The following is a 15,868-nucleotide window of genomic DNA, read 5'->3' as shown; positions in this document are numbered from 1 at the left end:
TTGCTTTTGAGATATTTGAAAAATATCTCAAAAGGAAAATAATTCAAAATGATTGGATAAAATTCAGTTTCTAAGCTAACAATAATGGGAATCCAGTGATAATGATGTTTGACTTTGTATCTCAGTCTAATAATTTCTTTTGAGCTTTTTGTTTATTAATATTCATATATGTTTAACTAATAACTTGATAGCTAAAATCACTTGTATTCTTGTGTGCCAAGAATGATGCATATCTTCATAGTGCCCTACATTTCAGAAATTATATATACATTCAGTAATCTAGCTTCATATTTCTTTTGCCTTTTTTTTTTTTTTTGAGAATAAGGATAAATATGCAAATTTTGCTTTTACTTTACAGTTGCCTCATGCTTTGATGATGCATGAATGTGTAATGCCCTTGTACCTTACGACTTCATTGAAGATGGTTGATAAGCAGAAGAGGTGCTAAGCTGTAAAATACCTTTCTTTAGCCCGTGTCTCTTTAAGATGACTCTTTGCTTCTAGTTACTCGATAAGTTAAACAACATTTGTCTTCTTTCTAAGACATGTTCTTACCATTTTCCTCTTCTTGAAATGACTCTGAGTAACTGATTCTGCTTTCAGAAACAGTTTCCTATTTGGTTAGAAACAGTAAGAAACAGAGCCAAAGCCCTCTGTAGCTGGCAGCTGCTGATGTTCAGGGCGACCTAGGGATCTGTTCTTACCTGTCCCTTTGCTCCCTCCCCCACTGCATCGCTGCAAGAATTGCTCGGGGGCGAAGCTTGCACTGCCCTACTCTTTGTTACATTTTCTGCCTTCTCTTTTAATGCTTTGCACCTATCTCCGTGGAGAAGAAACGATTTTCAGTTTCTACCTACCCTGAAAACTTTCATTTTAAGCGACTTTATTTTAACTGTGTTTTCAAAGTCTGTAAAGTACTTGCTAAAGGGATAGGTGCTGAGATCACTTGTCTTTGCATAAAGAAGACAAAGCGCTCAAGGTGCCCAGCTCCTGCTACTATCCACTCTTCATTTAGAAAGTGAGCACAGTCTGTAGAAATACCTGGAAATTGAGGCGTTTCTGAAAATGCACTTCTGATATCTAAGCCGCTTCTGACAGGAAACCTTTACATCTGAGAAGAATGGAAATGAGGAATCTCTGAAGGAGTGTAAATCCATGAGGAATGTCAGCAGGAGAAATTTCAATCCATGCCCAATAGGAAATAATTAAGGAGCAAAGGGAAGGAGAACCCTGGCTAAAAGAGGAGCAGAAACAAAGCACTGGGTGTTGGAAGGCGCTGAAGGCAAGGAGGTCTAAAGGGGGAGCGGGCTCAGTCGCCGTGAAATGCAGAGGGGAAAGGTGACAGGGAAGGTGTCAGATGGTAGACAAATAGGAGAAAGCAATGTCAGAGGAATAAAAGCTGTGTAAAAATACAATTCAATTAATGTAGTTACATGGCCTAATTAATTTTTGTAGCTGAAAATGTGTATTTTTGTAACATCAATTTTCTGTGGTGAACAATCAGGTTTTTTTGCCATGGTAACCTTCTGTGCTTGCCAAAGGTAGGACAAACAATGGGTATGCCAAAACATTAATATTAAAATTTTGTGTCATTGTAAAAAGCTTAGGGCTTTCTGAGATATGCAATATATTATTAAACCCTGGATATGGACTTGTGGCCTTAAGGTGTCAACTGCCAGCCCAAGGGTGTGACTCAATAGTACCTGCGACTTGTACCATGTTTCTCTGAATTACCTAAGCTTTCTGTGCTTGCTTGACACTCAGGGAAAACACTGCAAGAGTCTTTTGGCTCTTTCCCAGAAGATTTAGGTTATAAGAATGTACTTAATAAGTCTTTAATTTCTTTTGTATATATAGGACCTAGAAAAGAATTTTTCTCCCCCCCTCTGGAAACTCAAGACATTCATGGTCTGAATTTTATTTGTAAGACTAAATATACAGGGATGGATGTCAGATCAATCTGAACAGAACCCAATGCTGGTTACCTTTTTTCCAAGACAATATCCAAGCAGCCTAAAACAATATTAATGTCTTTCCACCTGTTCCCATATCCCATGCTGTGAAAATATCACTTGTAGCATTGGGAAATACTCTTTTAGCTGAAACTGGGGAAGGTGGGACTCTGAAGATTTTGGATAGCGACAGAGGAGTTCTAAGTGTGGTGTGTTTGGCTGCTCTGGTCACTATTGAAAGCAGATGTGGTTCCTGTCCTTTCCTGTCTGCTGCTTCTGCATTGCAGGGATGGGAGGGAGCACCCAAGTGAGATGAGAGTTGCTTTTTCTGGACAAGAGTTGCTTTTTCTCAGTAGCAATGCTGACAGAAATGGATGTCAAAGGACAGGCTTGGTGAGTTGAACCTGACAAGCTCTGGCAGTGTTTTACACTGGCACAGAGCCAGGAATCTCCCACAGGAAGACACAGGTTCCATTTTCTAAATATTATTCAGAAATCCCCTGTAGAGTATTGGTGAATAATATGGCTCTGGTTTTCTCCAGGGCATTCCTATTCCAGCCATGGAATTTGAAACACATTTTGAAAGAGCAAGAAAGAGGAGAAGTACATGAAAGTTGTTTAGAATCAATATCTGACAATTTTTGCTGTGTTAAGATTTCTTTTAGTAAATTTCCATATACAAATCTATTAAGAAAGTCTCCTATTTTCAGTTCTAAAGTTCAGGTAAAACTTCACTGTTTTTTATATCTTTTGCAATCTGTCACTGGGAATTCAAAACTGAATTTAAAAAAAACATCCAACAAGCAACCTACACTTGGAACTGAAAAGCAGGAGCACAGTGTAGAAAGTTTGAACATTAAAAGGCAAGAGAATATAATATGCTCTGTGCAATGCAGCTGTGGCTTAATGCTGATTTGCACATTAGGACTAGATTAGCATCACTCAGACATGAGCTGCATATTGAGTAACTATCACAAGTATGGTACTATTGATGAAAAATGAAACTGCATGGTGCACTTCAGATCTAATATACCATCCTTTTGTGTTTTTAGGTTCAACAGAAGTGTAAAGGAAGAGCTATTACTTCTAAATTTTTATGAAATGCATGTAATTTAGTTTCCTATAAAAGTTCAGTTTGATACTCAGTATGTTTATAAAACAGAATATGATATTACCATAAAAATGATTGGGTTTTAGCCACTCAAAGGCAAGAAATATTCAAAGAAATGACCATATAAATGTTGATTACTTCTATTCTGAAGGCAGTCAAATTGATTTGAGGTGTTGTGGCCAACTTATCACAGATTTTGTGGCTATAATGCCTGCATGACTTGACTTTGAACATTTTAAATTTCAAAAAGACCTTAGTCTTGATATATTTGTTTGATTCACTTTCAAATAAAATGCAATTTGCATTTGACATGGATATGTTGTGCAGGACAGCTCCCTAAGTCGTTTTGTATTAGTTCAGTGGTGAGCTTTAGGATAATTACCTTTTGCAGCATTTCCCCAACATTTGACAATATTTGTCTTTGGAAAAATTAAAAGGATGAGTGTCCTTGCTGAAAAACCAGGAAATAAAGGCACATCTGGTGGGTTGGTGTTTATATCTTTGATAAAATGCAGTGTGCTGGCTGCAGATCTTTCTTTCCAGGAAAGCTTCCCTCCAGTGCTGCCTAGAAGTGGGCTGGCACTGCCTCTGGGTGTTGGCATATCTCACTGGCACAAAACGCTTGTACTGCATATGCTTAAGGTGTCAGTGCCATAGCAGTGGTTTGGGGCAGGCTGGAAGAGTCACACAGTGAGAAGAAGGGCTTGTCTGGGAGTTGTGAAGGGTGGGATGGATAGGCACTGGGGTGGTTCCCCTTGGGCTGCCCTCCCTGCCTTCACAGGCACTCGGACGTGCCTTCTGCAGCTGTGATGGAAGAGAGTTTTTCAGCCCATGCAAAGGTAAAACAGTAACTTGTGCCTCTCTGAATGTGCAGTGGGGGAAGCTCACTGTGTTCTCATGTCAAATACCACAGAGTTGCTTTCTTCTTTGTCTGCCAGGCTAGAAGGAATTTTCATTTTTCTGGTGATTCCTAACAGATTTCATAGCAAAACCAGATCTGTATCTAAATATTCATCTAACATTGGCTAAACACACAGAAACACTGCACATGTATTGTGACATCTAAATGTGTGCACAGGGTCTCTATGCACACACAGCAGCAAACTTGTATTTGCTTTTTGAAAATTATTATGCAAAAGTAAATCTGTCACTTCTGTTTAGTTGATGGCATCAAGCTTGTTCAAGTGTTTTGTTTTATGGGTTTTGGGTTTAGTTTTTTTGGTTCACTGCTGTGTATTGATAGATGGCCAGCTTTTCTCTAGTGATTCTGAGCTCAATATCCAAAGGTGATATTGAGCTTCTTTTTAGACTCTGCAGATAGCAGTAGAAGGAAATCATATGCATCTTATAACTGAAGGATAAACTGAAGTGCAAAACCTCAGATTCTTGCCAAAGGCAGCTAACAGACGCATAACAGCTTCAGGGGTTTTGGGATTTTTGAATTCTGGAAAAATTGGTATCTACACAAAACAGTAGATCCAGTTAGGGAATCACACTATAAGTCATGCAGACAGAAATTCAGATTTTATGAGTGGAAGTGTCTGACATCTGGTTACTCCACTGTATATTGCTAAGGTAGATTTACTAAGGTTGTGCTTTCTAAATCACACCTTGTAGCAGATAAGGAACATGTAATTTCTGGCATGGTACAGATTTCTTGTATATTAGGCTAGGAGCTTGGAATAAAAAACTTGACTGTTGATTTAATTACTTTTAAATTAATATATTTGTTAGCTTGTACATAGGAGAGCAACATCTTACAATTACCCAAATAAGGCTATTAATGATGGCAAAATATAGATATTTGAATTTTTTTAGTATTGTCATAATTCTGTTTCAAGCATGCAGATTTATCATGTTGACAATGCTACTGAACAATTCAATTAAAGAATATATAAAATTTGTAGGAAAGTTTCTACCAGTGTGTGAGACCTGTCTCATTTTTTCTATAGTGACATAAAAAATGGATGTTGCTCATTGTATCACATGTATGATGCCATGTTTTCTGCAGTGCAAAATAATCTTTAAAGGTATTTGAAGAGACTACATAGTTTAGAGAACATAGTAGCAAATGCTTTCATTTTTAATCATACTACTTTTGTATTGCAGACTGTCACCAAAGGCCATCCATTGTTCTCCTTGCTTTTTTCACTTGTGTTTTGAATAGGTTACCACTAACATCTGAAATTACTTCTCAGATCCTTGTCCACTGCTGCTGTACAGCTTTATTTGCAGAAGCACAGGAAGCCAACACACCCACCCTTAGCTTTAACTTCACTGCCTTTCCTCCAGTGATGAAGAGTACAGCACCTTTAGTGATCCAATTTATAGTGGATGAATGGGGCAGGAATCTGTATTTGACAGCTTTGTTAACCCTACAACATTAGTATGAATTGTTGGTAAAACCCAGTTTTACTCTGTGGCCATGCTGCACCTGCAGTCTCATGAATTATGTTGCAGTACTGAAGCTCTCGTTAGCATAAACAGCAGGTATAACTTCTGGTGCACCCAGGAAACAATTTTGTTGAGCAATGAATTGCCAAGCAAACATAATATCTCTGTAGTGCATAAATACACCATAACAATAATTTTACCTTTAAAACAGGTCTAAAGGAACTTCTACTTCGATAGCTACACAAATGGAATCAGTGGTAGAGGAACTGCTGCAGTTCAAGGAGTTATTTTAGTCCCTTCTCCTAATTAGTTGCAATCAATTAAACACACTCTTATACAACAAATTCTACAGAGGTCAGGAAAGGACATTATCAGATTTTTCAGGCATTGTTTCCAGCATCTCTAAACTTTTACTATAAAATTCATGTATAATTCTGTGCTGGTAAATGTTCTTAATCATGCAAGTTTTATGGAAAAGCTTTTACATGAATGATGGCTTTAAAATATCTATATTGTTAAAAAACCCCACTACCTCCTTTAAGTCATATGTCATGAGATGTCCCCTGCCTCACCTGTGTGTTGATGGCTGATACTACAAATCTGCCCTTTCTCTGGAGCAGGGGAAGGACTGACTGAAATTTTTATGTTTTGGGATTCCTTGAGTCAGAGGTGTAAATCAACCCACTCAAATGCAAAATCAAAGCAATTGATGAAATGTGTATAAAGAAGGAAAATTTCAGGTTATTTCCTGGCACTGTAAGGAGTACAGTCCTCATGGTGAAATACACCTTAGTGAGAGGTCTTATGGAATATTTGCTTACCAAGAAATGAGATCCATTCATACACAGTTTTTCTACAACCGCAGCAGATTCAGGCATTCCAAACTGAGGTGAGAAAAAAGACAAGATTATTACAGTAGTATGAAACTTGACATTTGTAAACAAGCTAATTAAAATTTCTGTGCTCAAATACTCGGGGTTGTGGAAATTGTTATACTACTTGACAAGGATAATTAGAAAAAGAATATTGAGTAAGTGTAATGCTTAGGCAATGACTTTCACATATGAGATAAGACACAGTACTTCCTCTTTCTTAGGAAGAAAGATTACAGGGAATAAGAGCCAATAAACTGTGAGTGGAGTAGACAAGAAAAGAAATTATGAAGCAGCAAATGTCATATAAATGGAGCAAGGAGCCTAACAGAAGTACTGTGGATTTCTGTGGGGTAAGAAGCCAGAACTAGAAACAGGTTAAAAGGTATCTGAGGCAAAAGTTCATCAGTAGCCATGTCATCATCCCCACATGCCTGTTTACCAGCCTCTGTTTGCTCTGGTGGCTGCTGGGCTTCAGCACCAGATACTTGGGCTGTGTCTTGCACTTACCATGATGATGGGCATTGCTGAATGAATTCAGATTCAGAAACAGGATTTCTTTTCTGTAATGTGGTTATGGTAATGGTGTTTTTTAAGAAAGTTGATGTTGATTATAAATTAAAATGAAACCGGCATGTCCAGAAATATTACACCTTGAAATAGAACCAAAGACTAAATATAATTTGGGGGGGAAAAAAAGCAGACACATCGGATTTCCTACTAAAAAGTAGAAAAGAATGGATCGGGGCTGAAGATGTCCTAAAAAAATCTCACAGTGTGTTAGATGGCTTAGTGCGGCTTTTAAAAGAAATGACAGTTATGCATGAAAAGTGACAAAAAAATTTAGAATTTTTTTATTTAAGAATATATCATTGTCAAAATGAGCTTTAGTATTTGTAATGCTTAGATGTAAATGTCTGTAGCAGTAGTGACCAAATCAGATACTAACAGAGAAATATTGGTGAAATAATTTCTTCTCATAGACATAGTTATGTGGCTTTTCTAAGATAATTCTTTATTTATAGACTACTTAAAACTGATTGTGCTTAAATATTCAATGTGTATTTTATCTACATTTTTGATATGAAAATGTCCTGTTCAGACATATATTCAGATTCTTTTTGGCCTGTTAGCTGATGTGCCTGGGCTTATAATTTTTTATCTACTGTGATTGGGAGAGTCCTGCTTGTTTGCAATACAGAATAGATCAAAATTCAAAGGAGAAGGTTCTTGTGGTTGTTGGACCAGTGGCTGGTTGTGGATTATGTTAATTTGCCATCAGTTGCACTGGTGGTGGTGGAGAGGCAAAGAATTAAGGCTATGCACTTTCTGCTCTTGGCTTTTGCCCATCTATTTCTAATTTCTAGCTCTATCTCCAGTTATTGGTTTGATGAGCTGGTTTTGAGCCTTGCATTATGCTATTAATCAAGCTTTTGTGTAAGGGAAAAAACTTTTTTTACATGGTTAATGCATCTGACAAGTGAGTGTCTTGCTACTGGTGTTTAGTGATGACCATGGAACCTTTCATTTTCTTGAGATTGCCTTAACTTTTCTTGCAAGTACGTTAAGATCAGTACTGGGAGAGGGACCAGACTACATGGCAAATGGAGCCCAAGTAACTCTGAAAACAACATGAAGTATTTCAGTGTTGTTGCAATTACAGCATAGATACAAGATGACAGGAAGGTACATACACATGGCTAACAGGTCTCCATTACTGCCTTTGCTAATTAATGAGGAAAAACTCAACATCTGTATGGTTAATTTTTATTTAGTAGTTAATTTATTGATTTTATAAAAAATGCCTTTCATGAGGCTGGAAACACTTTTCAGAATGGGTGGTTAAGAATTTTTGTAGTCAGGACGCAAAAAAAATCTGTATCATTAAGACTTTTAAATTTAAGAAAGTGCTAAAATTGCAAGGTACATATGTACATACCCATTTTCCATATATATTGTTGCACCAAGATGAATATACCTCTTCTGGAAAACTCAGCCTCAGTCACAGCACATGGAAGCTGATGCTACTTTCCTGAAGGTCAGTATATTGCTTTCTATTCAGTGCTCACTGCTTGTCTATCTTGTGTACCTGTACTGCACACTACTCAAAACCTTCTCTGAATCCAGAATGATTTTTTATTTAAATCTGAGCTGTTCTCCAGCACTTATTATCCAAGTGCTTCAGGAACACTAACTGCTTTTTCTGAGACCACTCTCTGACATGAAAATTTCATTTATAAGGGGAGTTAAGATGCACGAGAAATAAAACACAGTATCCAGTGGGTTTGGATACCTAACTACAACTGTTTAGATCTAAGAAATAGAAATGTATATTTGCATATTCAATATTTTGCCATTTTTACCTTCTGAGCAGAGCTGCCACTGTGGTCATAGCTCTTGCCTCCCACTGCTGCAAGTCAAGCACTTGGGAAATGTCATGTTTTTTCTGGGTGACTTGCATATCTTCAGGTAAAATTTTGTACTGGGGCAGTAACAGGGTCTGATATTTCAAGGCAGAACTAAATCAACAGTACTATGTATTTGTTCTCTGGTTTTCAGCAAGCCCTGGCCATGTGCACCTTACAATTTCTGCAATGGCGTAGAATAATACAGAAATCTGCTGGTTTCTCTGCATTGGCAAAGGCAGGTTTTTGTCAATGGAAAAGGTAGTATGTGAAGAAGCAATTACAGGCTATCATGGTGTGCATGTGAAAGGTGGGAAATTCAGGCTATGGAGGTAATCCCAGTTCTGGCACATTTTAGTACTCATTTCTGCAACCTTGACAGCCTTTTTTTAGGGTTCATGCACATGTATGGCCAGTGTTGTGGTGAGGAGATTCAGCACAGCCCCCAGCATGTGGTCTGACTATGGAAATGATGGAATAGCTGGTGCTGAGGCTCTCTGGAGTGTTGGCAGTGGGAGCTGACAGCTCTGCCCACAGTGGCCACAGGCAAATGGCTGGGCCAGTCTTTGATACACAGAATGGCCAAGAACTTAATGTGGATATGCTGTAGTAATTGGTTTATTTAGCCACTTTAATCAGTGTTGTGAGTGTAAGCATATGCATTGACAGCTCTTTATAAAGTTGGAAGACTCACTGTTAACAAGTATGAAGCCAGTAGTTATGGTGTGCCTGAAATTTCCCTGGAAACCTCTGAGCTGTTGAATGATTGTTATTAATTTTCTGTCTTGTATTCTGCATAGAATTGCAGGGTACTTTAAAACCATTCTAACTTCTATAAATTAGCCTGATTTCCTTTAAGCTGAAAGGCTTTGAGCTAATTAATTCTCTGAGTAGCTGCTCACAGCTGATCCATTACCATTGTGGTGTGAATTAATTCCATGGAATAGGTTAGCTTTCTCAGGGTGGGAACAGTGGTCCACCTGTGATACATCTCCATTGTGAAACTGTTTGTGGTTTTGTTGTCTTTAGAATTTTTTTAAATTGAACATGAATAAGCATATGTATTTATACACAGACAAAATGAACAAAATAATAAAATTATAATTTTAAAGTGTGGCCTACTTTTTATCTGGGTACAAATGGAACTCCTGTGGGAAGACTTCATAGCATCATTGTGTTCCTTGACAAAGATTGTATGTTCCTTCAGTTGAAAAGGATGAGAAACCTTAATGACCATAAATTCTGACTGTTGGTGTAAAGAAGGTACTGGAAAAGATTGGTGCTCTTACAGTTAGAATTAGGATAAACGTAAGAAAAAAAAGCCCTATATACAAAATTATATTGAGTACTTGCATAAAAACAAACAAAAGGGATATAAAATGAGACTATATATCCAATTGCAGGAATGGACTTTATAAGTTGCAGGTAGAATTCTAAAACCTGAGCCATAGTGTTCAGTCAGTTATAAGGAAAAGATATGATAACAAAAAAAGGCTATTATAATGGAGGATATATTTTATATATCTGAGAGGAGATTAGTAAGGTAGTGAAAGATGTCTGGAAAGGAGCTTGGAATACTTTGTGCAATTCAGGTTATTTTAGATATACTAGAAAGGACAATGTAGAACAAAGAAATGTACAAGCCAACAAAGGAATGACTCAAAAACCCCCCAAAAGCTTGAGTACATTAAACTTAAACAACATCTAGCAACTACTGTGTGTATATATGCATTGAGAAGAAAAGATGAACAGTAGATTCTTATTGACATACTGTAAAATTTAAAGCTATGTTCAAATATAAAACTAGACATACTTTCTGTGAAATGATTATTTCTTTCCAGAAGGAAATAAATTTGGGCATGAAATACCTTTTCTCTTATAAGAAATATTCCTGTGAGCAACTTTTTTTTGTATGAGTTGTAATGTAGGAGATCTTAGCTTCTGCTGTGAATTAGATTTCTACAGAAAACAGGAGAGTAACAAAAAACTCAAGTTATATTAATATAAGTGGTGATTAAACTATTTTTTTGTGCTTTTAAATATTTGTGCTAGATTTAGGATAAGATATTCAGTTTTCAAGAATAAATCCAGTAAGTGTTTCTGCTAGCTGAATATAGACTGAACTCTCTAAGTGTTACATAACAGATTCAGTACCTGTCTTAAGAGATCTGCAACTTGAAAAGCTGTCCAGTTCTCAAACTCCTCTTGAGATGGTAGTTTTGTGGTCATGCTTCTATCCAGGGAGAAAGACTTGATCTGCATGAGTAACACTGAACTCTTGCTTTAGTGTTTTTCACTGACCTGATGTAGAAATCTGAGGAGGAAGTCCTTTTTGCAACTTTTTTCCTGTTTGCTCACTTAAAGTGAACGCCTATAAAGGGTAATTTAGGAAGTATCAATGTTCTTGTGTGAGCGACTCCAGTATAAGGAAACTGGTTGTTAAATCAACAAATGCCCATAGGTGTCATTACTGAAAAAGTGGAAGTGTCTCATCTGCTATCTTTCAAATTTTCCTGCATGTGTTTTCACTGTTAGAGTGACTGACAGGTCAGTTATTGGCAGTGAATACCTTTTTGCTGTTTTCTGACTTGGCAGAGCACTGAATCTGGCAAAACTCAACTGGAATTTCAGAAACAAGATAGAAGCTCTTGCATCTTAAATTTGGCCTGCTCGGAATAATCTTCCAGGTGCCTGGCTGGCATATTATGAAAAAGTTATGTTGAATTTCGTAGTGCTTTGTAGTGTTCAATGTTTCATAATGTTGGCTGTGAGTTTCTCCAAGGGGGTCACCATCTTCCTGGATGACAGGAGGCAGCAATACTCTCTCTCCACTGTATGCAGAACCAGAAGAGAGAGGTGCATGTGTTCCTTAACATATTTTGCTTGCCTAGTTTGAGTGCAGGAGTGATTTTGTCAGTTGCAGATTCTTTATGTATTGTGAAGGTGGGAAGCAGCTGGATAGGAGATGTCAGTTACAGGTTTAATGATTGCTTACAGGAAACAACAAAACAGCATCAGATGTGAAACACGAATAATGTGAAGTGCAGATACTTATGCGGTACAGGATATTTGCTGACTGAGTAGGTGTAAGCAGTCCTAGCTCAGAACATCTCAAAGGCAAATTAAAAATAGTGCTTTAAGAATTTTGCAGCTCAGTGCGTGCTGCCAGCCGTGCCTGCTCCTCCTCCTCGGACTGCCCATCAGGCCAGGAGCATTTTCTAAAACAGAGGTGCGAGGAACTGCTCCTGGCTGCCAGCTGCCCTCTGCTGTCACGTTCCTGCACTGCCTGGTGGGCTGCAGGATGAGCTGGAGCTCTGCCCTGACAGCTCCCCCAGCTTGCTGTGCCCAGGCATCCTCCTTCTCCTACCTGCTCTCCCCCAGCACTAAATTGTGGCTAGATCTTCTGTGTTGACATTGCCTTAAGTTGTATGCTAGGCTCTTAGGACAGTACTCTTGAAAGGCTAGTGTTTATGCAGTGCACCTCTCCTCACTGAGTGAGGCAGATTTATTTGGGAAGGTCATGCTCAGTTTTGCGCTCCCAGCGGGTCTGTAGCATATGTGGTTGAACTTATGTGCTCCCAATGGGACTTTAAGACTTGCAAGAAATATTTTTCCATTTGTGTTTTAGTCAAATTAAACATAATAACAAGAGAAAAAAAAAATAGTAGAAACCAGGGACATGGGGAGGCTCATCTGGGATCCTGCATCTCTTGGTGCTGATGTTGCTCTTGGCTTGATCGATGCTGTAGGTTTCTGTCCTTAAGTGTGTGTAACAGAAATGGAGAGTATTGTTATGCACTTCCACTTGCTTTCCTCTACCCTCAAGGGGATTATTTCAAGAATTGTTGGCTGCAGAACTCCAGATTTGATTCCTGATTCTACTTCCTCTGTGTAATGTATCACCTTCCATGGTGCGAGCAACCCAAATAAATATGTGCACTTGAACACATGTTGGCTCTGGGGGCTGTAGTGGGGGGAATTCTTGAGCAGAATATTGAGGCTTCCAGAGTTCCCCAGATACAGACAGGCCATAGAAATGGTTTCTTTCCAAACTTCCAGGTGCTTACATAAAATTTTGAAGCAGACTGTAGGTACTTGAATGTGAAACAGCACTAGCCTAGGGCAGGTCAGGCTCGCTTGCTACTTGAACATTCCCTTGAGCCTCCTGATCTGCTCTGAACACTGGCAGACTTAAAAATGTATTTGGGTACATGTGCAGAGAGTCATCTGCTATTTTAAAAACTTGTATTTACTGGAGACGTTAACAATTTTAATCTGTACTGTTTCACTCCTCAAAAAAAAGGTAGAAATCTGATTCTATATATCAAGAAATTTCTTTTTTTTTTTTTTTTGGAGCCCTAATAAAAAAAGTACTTGAGAACTACCAAATTTCAGAGGGATCTAAATGTGTGCATTTTATATGCTAGGCATTTTGTACTTTAAAGAGAAATTCATTCCCATACAGAACCTCTATATCAAAGCAGAGTTAACCCATCTTTACACTATATCTTTGCAAAAGTTCATTTCCTAGAGTCTGAAATGTGCAGGCAATGTGAAGAACAAGTTTTTGCTGGCTACAACTCCTTGACTTTTTGTAAATTAAGTTCTCAATTTATGATTTCATAGAGATTGTTAAAAGGCAGTATAAAAACGGTTTCCTAGATCATACCACTGGCATTTCTGACTAAATACTCTCTATGTGTTCATGAACATAAGCACTAAATGTGTTAAACTTATCTCAAAACTTTTAAAGTCAAGTTATGCTTTGCAAAACCCTGTAGCAGCTGCAAGCAACTTGTTTAACTGGATGTAACAATGGAATACTGCCCTCAGGAAAATATACTTGAGCAAAATATCTCAATGAAATATTACTGTACAGAAAATATGAACCACTGTCCCAGTTTGTGTTTTCCCATCTTATACAGGAATAATGAAAGTAACATGACTTACCACATACTCATTTTTTTTTTCTCCCAGGCGCACATGTTGGAGCCGATTCCCAGTAAGTTAAAGGAGCAGTTTCTCATGTCTGTTCTTCCTCCTTAAACTGTCCCATATGTATTTTGTTGTTGTTAGTGTGATTGACAGGCTTGGCATTTATGGTGGGTGGGAGAAAAACATTCTTAAAGTAAAAAGCTAGAATATACTCGTAGTCTAAAGAAGTCTACAAAGAATGTTGGAAAATGGAGTCTTGCTTGCAGCTATCTGTCTAGAAGTTTGATAAAAGTCTTGCTAATTGGTTTTGTCTTTTTTCTTTTTTTCATTTAACAGGAAATAAAAATAGCAACATAATCAACAGAAATCACAGAGTCTGAAAGGGACATGGAGAGATCTTGGCAGGGCTTCAGCAGAGAGGCAGGATCAAACACGACTAGAGGAAATTGGGTCAGTTTTGGAAATCAGTTTGGTAACTCATTTTTTTAACTGAGTTCTTGGGGGTACATCAGATTGTTACCATGTCCTTGAGTGGAACAGCAGGAAGATGATCTATAATAAATTTTGTGCTCTACTTCTGGAGGGAGCAAAAGGAAATGTCTGTTTGTAAGGATAATTGCTGTCTAAGCATCAGATGGGCTCGACTAGGACATCCTCCTGTTTCTGAAGGAGCAAACCCAGTTTCATTAGCATTTGTTCATAAGTAGTGGTTTGGGAAACTCTTGTTAAGTCTTTTCACTTGTAGCACACTCTTCAGTTTGGTTATGTCTTACTGAAAAATGAGGTATCTAAACTAGTCCCAGTATACTGTTTATCTCATGGAAACTACTTCTGGCTCAGTGATATCCTGACAGACTTCAGGACTATGCTTGTTATGCAGCACCCATGTTATTAACAGAATCCTGAATACAATTAAAACCAGGACAAACTCCTGGGGAACTCTACTTGAAATACTCTTTAAGTTTGGAAGTGATTCACAGGATATTTTCTCAATGAGAGTCAGATGAACTCTTACAACAGACAGTGCTTTAATCACATTTCTCTAGTTTGTACATGATGGGTTTTTTTTGTGGGACCTCATTAAAAGCATCAGTGATAATATGGGCCTTGTGCCCCTTATCTAGGTAGCTATCATAATGAGGAAGGAAATGAGACTTGCTTGTCACAGTTTATTACTGAAAAGTCAGTTTTTACTGCAGAAACAATTTATAGGGATATTGAGGCCCCAAAATTTGCATTGTATATTTGTGAGAATTGAAGTTGGGCTGACTATTCTGTAGTTCGCTCTCCTCTTTTCTGCCCCTCATGTTGAAGGGGAGATGTTTGCCCTTCTTTAGTTACATGAGGTATGAAAATGCAGTTCCAGAGTCTTGAGTTTCCTTTGTGACTGAAGTAGATTATTTTTTATGATTTTGATAAATCAGTTAAGGAGTTTTTCAGAGGCCAAAGAGAATTATGCCTGCCTAAGAACTTCATGGATCTTTGAAAATCTCCTTATTTTCTGTCGCAGTGTTTTCCTCCGTCCTTGTTTCTGTGAGAGCATTCAGTACTGTAATAGGGAGAATTACAGGACATAATGTATCCCTGTTTGTCCAAAAGTTATGAAAGTCTTAACATTATGAAATGGGCACGTGGGTTTTTTAGGTGTCTGTTATTCTAGTTTTGGTATGTGGCATTTCTTGGGATCACAAAAGACTGAGATCCAAAGAAGCCTCAAATGGAAAAAATACAAAAACAAACCCCAGACCCCAAAAAACTTGCTGAGAATGGTTAGTACCCTTGCTACACCAAGGCTGCACACTGATTTGAAGCCTATCACCTTTAAATCACTTCCACTATATACAGTTTGCTGCATAAATATGCACTTTCTCTTTATCTCAGTCATTCTTCAACCCATTTCTGGGGCATGTAGTTTCAACTGAATTTTAATTATTGCCGGATGCTAAGGGATTTTGTTTGCATGTTTTGTCACAGAGGCTGGATACATGACATAAAACCCATTGTCTCAAGGACAATTGCTTTTTATGTTATTACTCAACCTTCTGAAATCTTTTTATATGGCTTTTCATTGTTAGTTTGACCTTCTCTTTGAATCTAGCAACAGATTCAGCTGTTATTCTAGAGAGCTTTGCCACAATGAACTATGCATTAAAAATGTACTTATTCTCATAGGTATTTGTTTGTAACCTGGATTTTGCA

At 37.9% G+C, this 15,868-nt stretch overlaps 2 protein-coding genes across 14 annotated transcripts in view; one reads left to right on the top strand and one right to left on the bottom strand.

Annotated features, from left to right (window-relative positions):
- BLNK (B cell linker) overlaps window positions 1-13,941 on the bottom strand; it is a 94,972-nt gene extending 81,031 nt beyond the window's left edge. For 3 of the 8 annotated variants that reach the window (XM_032117147.1, XM_032117149.1, XM_032117150.1), the window contains exons 1-2: window positions 10,889-10,999; window positions 6,279-6,341 (exon numbers count right to left, since the gene is read on the bottom strand). In XM_032117147.1, coding sequence (XP_031973038.1) covers window positions 6,279-6,341; window positions 10,889-10,996 — 171 coding nt within the window. In that variant the 5' untranslated portion in view covers window positions 10,997-10,999. Of the gene's footprint in view, window positions 1-6,278; window positions 6,342-10,888; window positions 11,006-13,684 lie in introns of those variants that run through there. The other 5 variants (XR_004241660.1, XM_032117151.1, XM_032117153.1 and 2 more) reach the window with 5 other exon arrangements.
- The window catches only part of DNTT (DNA nucleotidylexotransferase), a 162,339-nt gene that overhangs the window by 36,400 nt on the left and 110,071 nt on the right, over window positions 1-15,868 (top strand). For 3 of the 6 annotated variants that reach the window (XM_032117162.1, XM_032117161.1, XM_032117160.1), the window contains exon 1: window positions 14,009-14,119. The exons of 2 other annotated variants lie outside the window; for them this stretch is intronic. The gene's annotated coding sequence lies outside the window, so the exon portion shown is untranslated. Of the gene's footprint in view, window positions 1-6,464; window positions 6,683-14,008; window positions 14,120-15,868 lie in introns of those variants that run through there. One more of the 6 variants, XM_032117165.1, reaches the window with a different exon arrangement.

Source organism: Corvus moneduloides, chromosome 8 (genome assembly GCF_009650955.1).
Source record: "Corvus moneduloides isolate bCorMon1 chromosome 8, bCorMon1.pri, whole genome shotgun sequence".
Lineage (NCBI taxonomy): Eukaryota > Metazoa > Chordata > Aves > Passeriformes > Corvidae > Corvus > Corvus moneduloides.
The sequence above is the reverse complement of the archived record's forward strand: the minus strand, read 5'-3'. Positions and strand labels throughout refer to the sequence as shown.